This window comes from Tachypleus tridentatus, chromosome 13, assembly GCF_004210375.1.
Source record: "Tachypleus tridentatus isolate NWPU-2018 chromosome 13, ASM421037v1, whole genome shotgun sequence".
NCBI lineage: Eukaryota > Metazoa > Arthropoda > Merostomata > Xiphosura > Limulidae > Tachypleus > Tachypleus tridentatus.
The window spans coordinates 196,233-213,311 of NC_134837.1; the positions used below are offsets into that span (position 1 = coordinate 196,233).

General features: G+C 34.6%; 1 protein-coding gene across 1 annotated transcript in view; it reads right to left on the minus strand.

Moving 5' to 3' along the window:
* Positions 1–1,171: 1,171 nt before the first annotated feature.
* LOC143239965 (CREB-regulated transcription coactivator 1-like) overlaps positions 1,172–17,079 on the minus strand; it is a 47,005-nt gene continuing 31,097 nt past the window's right edge. The window contains exons 6-8 of the mRNA XM_076481661.1: positions 15,217–15,447; positions 6,262–6,562; positions 1,172–2,841 (exon numbers count right to left, since the gene is read on the minus strand). Of these exons, the coding sequence (XP_076337776.1) occupies positions 2,612–2,841; positions 6,262–6,562; positions 15,217–15,447 (762 nt within the window). The 3' untranslated portion in view covers positions 1,172–2,611. The remainder of the gene's footprint in view (positions 2,842–6,261; positions 6,563–15,216; positions 15,448–17,079) is intronic.

Below are 17,079 nucleotides of genomic sequence, written 5' to 3' on the forward strand. Positions count from 1 at the left end.
TCTTCAATGGTGAGTACTAGAAAAATTTATGTCCTCAAGTGGAGTTAGCTGAAGCAGCCTTAGTTAATACACTCAAAGTGACAAAACTTTAGAGGTTTATCTCATTAAAGTTTTAATGTTCAGACTACAACCACTTAAGATAAAATATAAAAAAATATACAGAAAATACAGAATTTCTTCACAGTTTATTGGCTCCATCAGTTGTTACAGATATGATAAATATAGTGTTGAAACCTGTCCATATAAATCTTCACATTCCTCTATATGACTGAAAACACTGAAGTCAAATTTACAATAAGTGCAGTTTTGTGTTAATATATAACACCACACTTAACAAAAACTGTATGGTAACAAACTGGAGCCTGAACCACGACACTCATGTTTTAACAAGAAACCCAACTGTATGGTAACAAACTGGAGCCTGAACCACGACACTTATGTTTTAACAAGAAACCCAACTGTATGGTAACAAACTGGAGCCTGAACCACGACACTCATGTTTTAACAAGAAACCCAACTGTATGGTAACAAACTGGAGCCTGAACCACTGACACTCATGTTTTAACAAGAAACCCAACTGTATGGTAACAAACTGGAGCCTGAACCACGACACTCATGTTTTAACAAGAAACTCAACTGTATGGTAACAAACTGGAGCCTGAACACGACACTCATGTTTTAACAAGAAACCCAACTGTATGGTAACAAACTGGAGCCTGAACCACGACACTTATGTTTTAACAAGAAACCCCAGTTTCACCTTCATAGCTCATCACACATATTATTGTTAAGAAAGCTAAAAATTATCTCTTCCTCACAAAATGACTAATTTACATGATTGTATGAGTAGAACACAATTTACACTTGTGAAACAGTTTTAATAACAACATAATTTGACTGTCTGTGAAACAGTTTTAATAACAACATAATTTGACTGTCAAAAGTATTTTAATACAATTAACTTACCAAGAGTTAGAAAAAGTATACAAATATCTAATAGAATAGTTTTAAAATAGCTTTACTTCAATGACAAATAGATCAAATAGTTATTTTAAGCCTTTTGAAGACTAATAAATATAAAGAAACACTAAATAAAACATTATCATAAATGCTGCATACAACTTAAACAACACGTTAATTAGATTGTTAAACATACACAATAAAGTGCACTGTTGCATTTTAAATTGTTCACATGGATACATGAACTCCCCACCCCAAAAAACACTGGTACCCAAGCCACAACTGATGCATATATTACAAATAAAAGACAATTTCCAACAACTCCCTTTTAAACTCTGAGCATCTCCTTACCATAATATTATACAAATAATATAAGAACTTTCACCACATGATCCATTTCTATACACTTAAATCATTATATAAAATTGTATTTTTTGCACTAAACCGAAATATGCAACAATTCATTTAAGTTTAATTATAAACAAACTATTTTCAAATGTAGCTTCATACAGTTTTTATTAATAAAACTAAAAAATAGAAAATTTTTATGTCACAAAAACAATCAGAAGCTCTTACTTGCATAATCTATAAACAAGTTTAACCTATCTAATACAACAGCTCTCTAGACTTCTATTGTTTCAAAAATAGTTTACAACGGGTATGACTTTATGGTGTCATAACTTTCCACCTGAACATGTTAAAGATTTTGTTTTCATATGTTATTCCAGTAACAATATGGTTATGACAAGCTAAACACTAAAACAGTTAACTTCGAACTTGAAATTAGAATATCCCCTTGAGAAGATATTCTTCAGTGACATTTCTAAAACAACAGAACCTAGTGCTCAGCTAATTCAACTTCAATAAAGCTAATCATCCAGAAAGAAATTGAAGAAAACAGTTCGTGTTAAAATCACAGAGAGGTAAAATAAGTTAAAGTAATTTCTTTTGGCTTTAAAAAATAAATTGTAACAATTCTTCTGAACATATCCATCCTGATTTTAAAAGTAATTATGAAAAAAACTTTAGAACATAGTGGGAGAAAAAGCAGACTGCAATTCATGTACCTTCAGTTATATTTTTCACTGACAACATTATTTTAAAAACGACAAACAACTGAAAACTGTGAGAAGAAATTATTGTTTAACATCAGAAAAAAAGTTCAAAATATTATTTTCAAAATTATATTAATGACGTTTTATTACAATGAATGCCAATTTAAGTGCAGTTCCTATCAGTCTAATACTGTAGCTTTGTCAGCAGTACCAACATTTAATGGAAGACTGAAAATGACAATTTACAGTTTTATATACACACACTAAGTGTCACTCATGCACTTAAGGCATGATAACTTGCTTTAAAAACAAACACTTTAAAAGTACAATCATTTAACAAAATGATATATCTTGTTGCTTCTAGGCTCTTTATTCAGTTAATCCTTTAGAAACAACCATGATTCTATTCTTAAAATAATCCATTCCATTTTATATAAAAGCAAATAAATAGTTCAACTGGAAATCTTGCCAAACATTTATGGCAAGCATTCTCTGTTCAACTCACAGGATAAGGTTATGGCTTATATTCTTAGGCAAAGTGGTAAAACTGATAGAAACTATTATATCCCAAACCTTCCCACAGATGGCACTGAATGCTATGAATGCTCAAGTCTGAAAGTTTCCTCAGTAACTGGGTCACTTATTACACAAATATCAGGGTCCATGAGTATCTGCAATCCATCAAAATCAATGGGTTCCAGTCCAGCACGTAACACGTCATCTGAAGTGATAAAGTCTGTGCCAAAGAAGCCAGACACACTGGCCATGGCCGAACCGATATCTTTAACAAAGTCTTGCATCAACAGGGGTTCATCAGCACCTGGACCTGAGAAATAAATATAACTTTAAATTGTGAATTTAGAGAAAACTCCATCCTGTTTACAAGCTGTGTAGATGATTTGCTAACATAACCAGGAAGGTATTGGTTCACTTGATAATATCCCAGTATATAGTTAACTATTTTGCTTATCCTTAGGCATTGTTTTTTAGTACAAGAATTACTCACAGGTTTATCTAGTATGGACTAATGAACAGAACAGTATGACACAATTTCTAACAATCCCTTTTTTAAATCTAATGTCCTTCTCCTAAAAACAATGATAAATAAAATTATTCTAAATGGATTTAGTCACAAATTAATTATTTAAGCATGTTGTTAGTAAGGTTGTGTAGCAATATTATTTTTAATTAATTTCACCACAGGAATCAATAATTTAAAACAACTTCATTAAGTGTTTATAATTCTAATGTATAATATAATATTGTACAATATTGTACATATTGTACCCAATTTTTAACATTTTGTAAGCCTACAGACTTACTGCTTATTCTTTTTCCTTGGAAATACATTTTAAATACAACTCAAGACAGCTTAATGCTATAACTTCAAAATAAAAATAATGCATGGATATCAGCTCCAAATGTGTACAAAGCAATTACACAAAGATTATTTGTACTACACTTTAACCACATCAAAGGAAGAACCAATGTTTTCAATCATCCCTTTCTCTCAAAGTTTATTTGTACATGTATAAAGCATCTCATTCATCAGTCACTGTAACATGAAATGTAAACTACTCATAAATGAACACCGACTTGAATGTTCACCATAAACAAAATGGCAGACAGCCACTGATGCCTGGAATACGGTAACAGTTAGATACAGTATTACAGAATCCTCAACTACCCTATGAAGGACACCTAACACTTACCAAGATACCGTCCTAACCATAGCTACAACCACGAAAGACACAACTGACAGAACACAAAAAAACAATTAAGAACTTAAATAAGGTCAGTATTCTGGGAAAATATAAAACCAACTATAATACAGAAAAAAAATGCCTTAAGGGAATTAAAAAACAACATCGAAACAAATCTACCAGAGAAAAAATGCTAATGCCACTACAATTACAATAAGCTCCGTTCTAATTTAATATGTCCAATAAACAAAGACCAAAAATAACCCAACAGCTAGCAAAAGACAAAACAGAAACTCCAGAACGAAGTCAGAACAGAACTACACCACACACAACTATGGTTTACTTAAAACTCACAAGAAGGAAAATAGCTCCATCCTGAATTTAACTGAACAAATAATTTACCATGTCACTTCTGAGATAAGTATTTATTGAATATAAAATCAGGAAAACATATTTATATATTTACAGCTCAGTTAACAATGTACAGATTATATAAACAACAACAGCTTTACAAAACACAATGATTACCATCGACATATCCAGCCTCTTCAATAGCATAACAAACTTGTAACATATTCTCTACCAGCAACTTTAAAACTACAATAATCTCAAGATATGCACCCAACTGACAGCTTTGAAAGTTCTGTATCAACACAACTTACTTACAACATGAAAATACATATCACCAATAAGAAGGCCTAGCAAAATGTTCACAGCACAAAGGGACATCAACATAGAATGTTTTAAAGACACCAGTACCAGCTGAGATATGTTGACATTATATTAATCACATAAAACCACATACTACAGTTAAGATTCTAGAATTGAAAAACTGCATTAAATAATCAAGCATGGAAATAAACGCTTTCACACCAATATATGATTTACCACAATATGAAGTTTATACATCATAGAGTTTACACAGACAACCCATAGATACCAGAAAATGTCTTGGCCACGGATGAAACTAGTGCAACAAGGGGAAATAACAGTCTTAAAAAACAACAGAGCTCACTGTACATGGGGGTAAGTTCAACAGACCAACCAGGATGTTGGTCATAAATGTAAGTTTATTCAACATAACTATATGAAATGTAGAAAGATTTTAGTAAAACATACAAATTTGTTGTAAACAAAAGTCATATGCATCAAACAGTATCTGTACATAAGATGTCTGTGATTATTAATAACATTAGATTAACTTAGAACTCACAGCACTAGGTGGTGTTCACATGAAGAATACAAAATATACTTTTGTCCATCGTATAATCTCCACATTGTACTTGTATAATCTCTAGACTTCTGACACATTGTACTTGTATAATCTCTAGACTTCTGACACATTGTACTTGTATAATCTCTAGACTTCTGACACATTGTACTTGTATAATCTCTAGACTTCTGACACATTGTACTTGTATAATCTCTAGACTAACTTGTATAATCTCTAGACTTCTGACACATTGTACTTGTATAATCTCTAGACTTCTGACACATTGTACTTGTATAATCTCTAGACTTCTGACACATTGTACTTGTATAATCTCTAGACTTCTGACACATTGTACTTGTATAATCTCTAGACTTCTGACACATTGTACTTGTATAATCTCTAGACTTCTGACACTCACATCTACAGCTCTTATTTAACTATTCCATTAAACTTCATTTGTATAATCTCTAGTATTTACTCTCTTTCTGACACATTGTACTTGTATAATCTCTATTGTAAATCTCTAGAATAAAATGTAGGGACTTCTGAAATTATATATTCAATAAGTCATCAAATACCATGTTTAAATAACACTTGTACTTGTAAAAGGTCATAACATCAGCACTTTGACCATTGTACTTGTATAATCTCTAAAAAAGTAAACACTGGTTGATAAAGAAGATTAACTCTAATAATATGCAAAATATGCAAAAAAATATTAGACATAGATATTTATAATTCTCTTTATTAAAGGGCTGATAACATACTGAAAGATACATAAATGCCAAAATCAGAACAGTATTCTAAAGATGTATTCACAATAGAAAGCAAAACATCATTTATGAATGTGACTCTATAGAATGAAGCAGAACAGCAAATGTTACCATAATGAACAGACAAAACTCAGCAGTACTGATCTATCCATTGTGCCAGAGAACAATACTGTGTAGTGAAGTGGAACAACATGAAAGTCATAGAATATAACACAGGAAAATAAAATTATGAACCATTCTACATCAAACTCAACTGAAAACACACTCACTCAACACAGGATGATAGCCAGCCAAACCTCAACACTGTCTCTTGAAGGCATTTAAATAGTTACTTGGTTCAGGTGCTAATGAAGTAACCCCAATACATGTGGGTACCAAATCCCAGCCACTAATACCAGAATGTCCCTGAAGATAGCAGCCAAAATGAAGCATACAAAGTTAGTTAGCAATCAGTATCATGTAATAAGAAATTCAGTGAACTCAGGCAACTATCTGTGACAGCAACTTTGATAACTCCAACACTGCTCTTAGTACTTATGATATAAACATAGGCTTACCTGTCAAAATAATGGTTGGTGTTTGAGGCGTCTGGGGTGAGTACGAAGGTGGAGAATAAAGGTTAGGCTCTGATCCTTTAGAAGGTATCCCATAATACATCAAACTGACATCAACACCATCCTGAGGCATCGACAGGGGTTGTGTCTGGACGTTAGAGTAATGATATCCATTTCCTTCAGATGTGCCCAACTCCACTGATACCTGTGGCCTCGATCCATTTCCAGTATCACGATTTGAATGATGTACATTAGGTAATGATATATTACTACTGGATACTGGACCACTACTGTTAGGTAAGTGCTATACACAGACACACAGAAAAAAAAAAAGAGAGATACACAAATTACAAACTAATATGTGAAGTAACATTCAATGGATTTCCAAATTACTCTTTCATAAAGAATCAACAATCACATCAAGCTGAATTACACTTACCTAAAGATACTGTAATACGGTTAAGTGCAATAATATGTACACACAGACTTGCATATGTATACAAAATTACTTCAGTGTGGTAAACGACTTAATTTGTGCCCCTCAGTGGCTCAGCGGTATGTCTGCAGACTTACAGCGCTAAAAAACTGGGTTTTCAATACCAGTGGTGGGCAGAGCACAGACAGCCCATTGTGTAGCTTTGTGCTTAATTCAAAACAACAACAACTTAATTTGCTCCAGACAACCACCATTTGTAACTAAGATTACTTATGTTTACACTGCAGAAAGAATTTTTGTTTCACACATTATGTATGTTCTGTACTATGACTGTTGTATATGCATTATAAAGGTACTAAAATTAGTTCTAAAGCTCAAAATTAAAAAACAAAGCATATAAAATGGAATATATATACACAGTACAATAAACTTGGCTTTACACAGGGATATATCTTTATAATGCAACAGGTTTAGTCCTACCTCTAAGGACCAAGTATGTATATATATACAGCTAGAGAGAGAAAAGATGAATCCTTATTGCACCAGACAAATAACTCTAACTCTGAAGAACTAAATATACCCACATATATGCCTAAAAGTCAGAATATATCCTTATAGAGCAACACATTTGGTCCCACCTCTAAAGGACCAAGTACATATACAGAGATGCCAACTATTTCAAATGACTGAGAGTAATGATTGTAGACAGAGCCCTTTCACAGTTTTAGCCCTTTTAGATTTGCCAGAAACAAGACAATCTGGTGAATAAGGCCTCTTTTTTTCCATCTTGTGAGCGATCACATTGGTGTTTCTATGCCGCTTAGAAAACAAGAAATACCCATCTATGCGAGCACTGATTGGCTGACAAGCATTGATGATGTAACTATGGATTCCCCCACGTACCCAGTATGGAGAAGCACTGCACTCAAACTATTGGTAGACGTCGGAGATACAAATATTTTTTATTATTTCAAGCACAAACATGATTATTGCATGTAGCCATTTGGACTATGTCTTTTATTTATTATCAAAATTTATTTGTATCTCACTATAAATTTTCTTTAACCCCTTTCAAGCCCTGGGGTAACAATTTATCACTTTATTGTATAGGCCTATATAATATATAATAATTTGGGAGTTGCAACAAGTCGTAATATTTGTCTGTATGAGTGTATAGTCGTAATGTATACACCAAAATCGTAATGATTACGCTCAAATTATTATGGTTGGTATCTCTGCATATATACATACATGTAATTAACTCAATAATTATCAATTTCAGTTATTGCTAATAGGCAATTGAATTCAGTATTATTAGACAATAAAGAATCAACAATCATTCAACACATTTCTGTCACTGGTTAGTCATCTATGATCATAACAGATTAAAGTTTGTGGTAATAGCACCCAATAAGCATTGTGGACATGCCATCTATCAAGCAAGATCCAAAACTCCAATTTTAATGAAGTTACCAACCATGGAAAATCAAAACATGTGAGAAGAGGCGAGTGCTTTAACCCAGAATGTCTCACCTCCTGAGTGCTTTAACCCAGAATGTCCCACCTCCTGAGTGCTTTAACCCAGAATGTCTCACCTCCTGAGTGCTTTAACCCAGAATGTCTCACCTCCTGAGTGCTTTAACCCAGAATGTCTCACCTCCTGAGTGCTTTAACCCAGAATGTCTCACCTCCTGCTACCTTTCTCTGTTGCAGCTAGATGTGGAAGAGCTGTTATCCTTAAAGTTAAGTTTTAAAACTACAAACAGAAACACACAAAATTTCTACCACATACAACTTCCAACTAGGACCCATATAAAGATCATAAAAAATGAAAGCAAGAAAGTGTGCTTATAAATTGTTGAAGATTTATTCAAATATAGTACAGGAAATTTGAGGCAGGCCCAGCTAGATGAAGATGGTCATTCCATTCTTAATAATATATTAATATGAATAAAAAACTAAATTATTCACCCTTGATAAACTAACAACCTCTCATTGAGGGAGATTTACATAATTGAACATTTATTTAAAATAAATTTATATTTCTTATAAAAAATAGTAAAAAAATGTTAGTTGAAGATCTCTGTATCCATTATTTTTGGTTTGTTTATGAATAAAGAAATATTATCCATAAAAGAGTTCTTACCATTACATACCATTAAAAACCTTTTCAGTTTTGATACAATAACCCCTTTAAACAATACGTTCAGAATAAAACTATGGGGGGTAGGTAATCCAAGGATGGAAAAAATAAATATCCTTCTTTGCATAAAAATGATCAACTGGACTCTACCTTATACAAAAAAAAACATTCTATGTCTAGATAATTAACATAAGAATAATTATATCCATTTTTATACAAAGAAGAGAGAGAAATGACTACTTGTGTGAACATGAAAAAACAGAACAATTTCCACCTATGCAATCCTTATTAAACCCATTCGCTCAAAGTACTACTAAGGTTTGTTCTTATGTTGAAAATTAATTTCTAACAAAGCATAATTAAAGTTATAAATGTAACTTACTGCTTACAAATACAGTTCTCTTCAGTTGCAGCAATAAACAGCAGTTACCTTAATTTTATAGATACATAGCTATTAAAAATACCTTACCTTCTAAAGACAAAATTATATACAAAGAAACAATAATTTTTACAGCTCTGCAATCAGAGTGAGTATCTATATAATTAAGAGCTGACACCTTTATCTCAGCCCAAAACACACACTTGTCAACTATAAACATGGCAGTTGCCACTCCTTGCAACCATCCATTTCAGTATGTGTTTTAGCACACCAACCAGCTTTAAGATAAGAAAATTATCAACATAACACATACTGGCCTCTTTTTATCTTCTTTTTTTCCATCATTGTTGATATAACTTCAGCAACCAGCAGTGTTAAACTTCAAATTATTCTTACAGTGGAATGAAGAATTTCCCCAAACTCAGCTTTCAACCTGTGTGATGTTTCACACTGGATAAAAGATTGTGCTGACTTGTGATATTTTTATCATTATCTAAAAAAGCAGAAACACTGTTTAGAAATGTCTGTGTGAACCATTACTAAGTTTTGAACTACAGGGATAGTGGCTAATACTACCTACCAACAGAGGGATAGCAGCTGGACAACAGTACTGCTCACCAACAGAGGACAGCAGCTGGACAACAGTACTGCTCACCAACAGAGGACAGCAGCTGGACAACAGTACTACCTATCAACAGAGAGACAGCAGCTGGACAGCAGTACTACCTATCAACAGAAGGACAGCAGCTGGACAACAGTAGTACCTATCAACAGAGGGACAGCAGTCAGACAACAGTACTACCTATCAACAGAGGGACAGCAGCTGGACAACAGTACTACCTATCAACAGAGAGACAGCAATCAGACAACAGTACTACCTATCAACAGAGGGACAGCAGCTGGACAACAGTACTGCCTAACAACTCTTAGACTACTCTAATCAAACAGTGGAACCATCACTCTTTATTACCCACAGTACTAAATTACAGAGGGTCACTTTATAATAATAGCACATGAGCTATGGACCACTGGTTTTACTGTCTGGCATATCAACCATAAAACTATGTCTGGCTAAACAGATAAGTAAATCTGAACTTCTACTGATACATCTATTTATCCTAATATCCACTCTCATTACCATATACAAAAGAGACACTTATAATTCAGGTGAACAAGATTACTTCAACAAAACATTTAAACTTCTGTTGAAGAGGTAAGGTAACTTATATAGATATAACTTGGGCCAAATATAAGTAAAAAATGACATCATTTATTGCCTATAAAACCCTTCTTCATGCTGTTATCAGATACCTTTAGACACTTTTATGCACATCCTACAGAACTAACTCACTGTGATGTATCCTTGAAGGAAACAAAAAACTAAATTACAATTTAGGATATGTATAAGAAAGGCTACATAACATATCTATAGCAAAATATACACAGAATTGTAATCAAATTATTATACAGTTTCTCAAATATAGAATATTGTTAAATAACAGAACAGTCATAACAACAGTAGCAAGTAACTCTGAGTTTGGGATATTTCAGTATCTACAAACTAAATTTCTGTCCAACTTAACAGAATAAACAACAGATATACAAAATGTGAAATAAAACAAGCAAATGTATCTCAAGTTCAGGAACTGAGCCAGGAATGCAACTGTTCAGTACTTCCGACATCGAAATTTAAAAAAAAGCGTTACACAGAACATAACTGGTAGGATCTATCATTGAAGGTTGTTATACAAAAAAAAACGTACACAGAACATAACTGGTAGGATCTATCATTGAAGGTTGTTATACAAATACAACATACAAAAGACCCAAGACCTACCTCTCAAAGCTGACATAAAATTGCTGAGTACTCTTAACTCTGAAAGACAGTGTAAAGATAGGGTACAACAGGGTTAGCCATAACTCTTCAAAACAGATTATAAATATAATATTCAATATGATTAGTACACTGATATACCCATACACTACAAGTGGATAAACACTGATATAACTACACACTACATAATGCGTAAACACTAATAGAACTATACACTATATGTGGGTAAACACTAATAGAACTATACACTATAAGTGGATAAACACTGATATGACTATACACTATAAGTGGATAAACACTAATATGACTATACACTATAAGTGGATAAACACCGATATGACTATACACTACAAGTGGATAAACACTGATATAACTACACACTACATGTGGGTAAACACTAATATGACTATACACTACAAGTAAATAAACATTATTCCTTAACAATATCACTGACAGACATTCCAAGTTTAAAACTGGTCGTCTGGCACCAGTCTTCTCAAATTCAGCACCTGTCACATGTCAGATGGTAAAATTTATAGCTATTATCTACTGTTGTTTTTATTTGTTTCTGAATTTCATCCAAAGATACACAACAGCTATCTGCACTAGCCATCCCTAATTTAGCAGTGTAAGAAAGATACACAAGGGCTATCTGCACTGTCCATCCCTAATTTAGCAGTGTAAGAAAGATACACAAGGGCTATCTGCACTGTCCATCCCTAATTTAGCAGTGTAAGAAAGATACACAAGAGCTATCTGCACTGGCCATCCCTAATTTAGCAGTGTAAGAAAGATACACAAGGGCTATCTGCACTGGCCATCCCTAATTTAGCAGTGTAAGAAAGATACACAAGGGCTATCTGCACTGGCCATCCCTAATTTAGCAGTGTAAGAAAGATACACAAGGGCTATCTGCACTGGCCATCCCTAATTTAGCAGTGTAAGAAAGATACACAAGGGCTATCTGCACTGGCCATCCCTAATTTAGCAGTGTAAGAAAGATACACAAGGGCTATCTGCACTGTCCATCCCTAATTTAGCAGTGTAAGAAAGATACACAAGGGCTATCTGCACTGTCCATCCCTAATTTAGCAGTGTAAGAAAGATACACAAGGGCTATCTGCACTGTCCATCCCTAATTTAGCAGTGTAAGAAAGATACACAAGGGCTATCTGCACTGGCCATCCCTAATTTAGCAGTGTAAGAAAGATACACAAGGGCTATCTGCACTGGCCATCCCTAATTTAGCAGTGTAAGAAAGATACACAAGGGCTATCTGCACTGGCCATCCCTAATTTAGCAGTGTAAGAAAGATACACAAGGGCTATCTGCACTGGCCATCCCTAATTTAGCAGTGTAAGAAAGATACACAAGGGCTATCTGCACTGTCCATCCCTAATTTAGCAGTGTAAGAAAGATACACAAGGGCTATCTGCACTGTCCATCCCTAATTTAGCAGTGTAAGAAAGATACACAAGGGCTATCTGCACTGTCCATCCCTAATTTAGCAGTGTAAGAAAGATACACAAGGGCTATCTGCACTGTCCATCCCTAATTTAGCAGTGTAAGAAAGATACACAAGGGCTATCTGCACTGGCCATCCCTAATTTAGCAGTGTAAGAAAGCTACACGAAGGCTATCTGCACTAGACATCCCTAATTTAGCAGTGTAAGAAAGATACACAAGGGCTATCTGCACTGGCCATCCCTAATTTAGCAGTGTAAGAAAGATACACAAGGGCTATCTGCACTGGCCATCCCTAATTTAGCAGTGTAAGAAAGATACACAAGGGCTATCTGCACTGGCCATCCCTAATTTAGCAGTGTAAGAAAGATACACAAGGGCTATCTGCACTGTCCATCCCTAATTTAGCAGTGTAAGAAAGATACACAAGGGCTATCTGCACTGTCCATCCCTAATTTAGCAGTGTAAGAAAGATACACAAGGGCTATCTGCACTGTCCATCCCTAATTTAGCAGTGTAAGAAAGATACACAAGGGCTATCTGCACTGGCCATCCCTAATTTAGCAGTGTAAGAAAGATACACAAGGGCTATCTGCACTGGCCATCCCTAATTTAGCAGTGTAAGAAAGATACACAAGGGCTATCTGCACTGGCCATCCCTAATTTAGCAGTGTAAGAAAGATACACAAGGGCTATCTGCACTGGCCATCCCTAATTTAGCAGTGTAAGAAAGATACACAAGGGCTATCTGCACTGTCCATCCCTAATTTAGCAGTGTAAGAAAGATACACAAGGGCTATCTGCACTGTCCATCCCTAATTTAGCAGTGTAAGAAAGATACACAAGGGCTATCTGCACTGTCCATCCCTAATTTAGCAGTGTAAGAAAGATACACAAGGGCTATCTGCACTGTCCATCCCTAATTTAGCAGTGTAAGAAAGATACACAAGGGCTATCTGCACTGGCCATCCCTAATTTAGCAGTGTAAGAAAGCTACACGAAGGCTATCTGCACTAGACATCCCTAATTTAGCAGTGTAAGAAAGATACACGAAGGCTATCTGCACTAGACATCCCTAATTTAGCAGTGTAAGAAAGATACACAAGGGCTATCTGCACTGGCCATCCCTAATTTAGCAGTGTAAGAAAGATACACAAGGGCTATCTGTGCTAGCCATCCCTAATTTAGCAGTGTAAGAAAGATACACAAGGGCTATCTGCACTAGCCATCCCTAATTTAGCAGTGTAAGAAAGATACACAAGGGCTATCTGCACTGTCCATCCCTAATTTAGCTGTGTAAGAAAGATACACAAGAGCTACCTGCACTAGCCATCCATAATTTAGCAGTGTAAGAAAGATACACAAGGGCTATCTGCACTAGCCATCCCTAATTTAGCAGTGTAAGAAAGATACACAAGGGCTATCTGTGCTAGCCATCCCTAATTTAGCAGTGTAAGAAAGATACACAAGGGCTATCTGTGCTAGCCATCCCTAATTTAGCAGTGTAAGAAAGATACACAAGGGCTATCTGTGCTAGCCATCCCTAATTTAGCAGTGTAAGAAAGATACACAAGGGCTATCTGCACTGGCCATCCCTAATTTAGCAGTGTAAGAAAGATACACAAGGGCTATCTGCACTGTCCATCCCTAATTTAGCAGTGTAAGAAAGATACACAAGGGCTATCTGCACTATCCATCCCTAATTTAGCAGTGTAAGAAAGATACACAAGGGCTACCTGCACTATCCATCCCTAATTTAGCAGTGTAAGAAAGATACACAAGGGCTACCTGCACTATCCATCCCTAATTTAGCAGTGTAAGAAAGATACACAAGGGCTATCTGTGCTAGCCATCCCTAATTTAGCAGTGTAAGAAAGATACACAAGGGCTATCTGCACTGGCCATCCCTAATTTAGCAGTGTAAGAAAGATACACAAGGGCTATCTGCACTGTCCATCCCTAATTTAGCAGTGTAAGAAAGATACACAAGGGCTATCTGCACTATCCATCCCTAATTTAGCAGTGTAAGAAAGATACACAAGGGCTACCTGCACTATCCATCCCTAATTTAGCAGTGTAAGAAAGATACACAAGGGCTACCTGCACTATCCATCCCTAATTTAGCAGTGTAAGACTAGAGGGAAGGGGGCTCGTCATCACCACCAACTCTTGGGCTATTCTTTTACCAATGAATAGTGGGATTGACTGTCACATTATAACATCCCCACGGCTGAAAGGGGTGGATTACGAGTTGAACGCCTTAACCCATCTGGCCATGCCGGGCCTTATCTAATGTTAACTGGTGGTCCTAAAATGCTAACGCCCTCTCATGGGTTAAATGTGAACTAAGATTTACAAAAATGATGTACCAAAGATAAGTCTTAACAATAAAACTTTCAGATGCTTATCTAATACCAGAAGAAAAGTTTTTTAGACATAACAAGTTTCTTTACCTTACATGGAAAATTCAACCCATTTATGGACTTTGATGGGGAACACTATGCAATCTAACTTCATTTGAGCATGTAAAAATGGAGTAGTTAAAGTTTATTAAGCAAAAAGCCACGTAATGAGGTGTGTTCTGTGCTCATCATTGGTATCAAAATCTAATTTTTAGTATTATAAGCCTTCAAACTTACCACTGAGCAATTTTTAAAAGTTTCTGTACATGTAAGACTAAGTCATCAAGACCATAGACATACCATAACAAACTTGTAAGACTGGTCAAGATCTTCACCCATGGTGTGATTCTGCCCAAACTGTAGTTGTGGTACAACAGTGGCTTCGCGACTCCGATGTTGTTGATAAAGTAAATAGTTAGTATCTGTTATGGGACTTTTGGTCAGGGATGAGCCGTGTTGAAGGCCTGGAGACACTGCAGAAGTAGGATCACTATATGACTGACCTGATGAACTGTTGGTATGATACGGAATCTGTGAAGGTTGAAACTGTTTATTATGCAAGATTTATATTTTATTTTAAAATCTACTATAAATATTTTTAACAATGAACACTCATTTTGTTTGAAATATTAAAGTTTTAGTGGTTGGTACAAAGGTTTCATATACCTCAAGGAGTTACACTTGTAAATGACAGATATATTGACTTTTATACAATTTTTTCTGTCCATCCTAGAGAATGACTTTTACTAAGAAACACCATCACCTCTTGAGAATATATTATTCATTTCTCAATTTTCGATCATTTCCTTTGTTTTGTACTGCTTAGTTTTTACACAGACCTTAGCTGTCACCCTTTTATGATAAATTATTAATGAAACAGCCATAAAGTAAGTTTCGATATGATTGGATAAAGCAAGAATGACCGTTATGTCTCAGTAAATAAAATTGTCTAAGAAGTTCCAAGTTGAAGATCCTATAGCACTGATCATAGACATTCAATGGTAAGTTGAGAACAAAAGACACACCCAGCAATGTTTCCATACTTTCTTTAAACATTCTTTATATTTATGAAAGTATTTATGTGTTAGAGCATGTCTCTTAAAGAAATCTTCAATACTAAACCTAATTGAATGTAGGTAGGCAATACAAAATATTTTATAACTTAAACCTTTATTTATTGAATATAAATTTTATATTGATTTTACCCAGTTTAAACAACATACATAAATAAACTAACATTTTCTAACTGCAACTGTGCTAAGTTTTAACAGAGAGCCATTATGACCACTCCCAGTGAAAGTAGAGAATTTTCATTATTTTATTTACCCAAGTATATATCTATGTAATGTTTTCATCAGTCAAGAAATAATGCTTACACAAATTCCACTTAATTACAACCACTAGAAGCTGTTTATCATATTAAATAAAGAATAATTTGAAAATTACTTTAAAAACAAACTATCTGAAAATGTGAAGAATAACCTCATGTAAAAACAATTAATTATTGAATGTAACTCATTACTGGTTCTGACAGTTAATCAGCAAATTCGACTAATCACCAAGGTCGAGTTTTATATGTCATAAAAATTAACAACTATTTAAGTAAGTTCTGGAGACTTATATTTTAAACTGTCATAAAAAAATTAAAACTATTTAAGTTCTGGACATTATTATATTTTAAACTATAATAAAAAATTACAACTATTTGTGTAAGTTCTGGAAACTATTACATTTTAAACTACTTTTCCTTGAGACAAGTAAAGTGTGCTAAGTACAACACAAAACCTCACACAGGTACATTAACCCTTTTGAGACGGATCAAGGGTGAAAAGCCGTGTCATACTATTTGTTGACTGATACAGAGAACACCAAGTGCTCCATTCTATGGATCATTATGTTCATTGATACTACATCATATAACAGTTTTATTTCATGAATACCATTCTTTGGAAACAGCCAAAACATAACAAGACTGTGCTACTTAATGGTTAGGAATTTTGAATGTTGCTTGGTTTACAATGACTTGAAACTGCTGCTCTTTTAGTGTATGCTAATCATTCTTGTAAAATACAATAAACTTCCTGTACTGCTGGACACTGGACTTACTTGTTGAAGACTGAGAGAATACCTGTACTTATACATGTTATTCAGATATCTTACTTA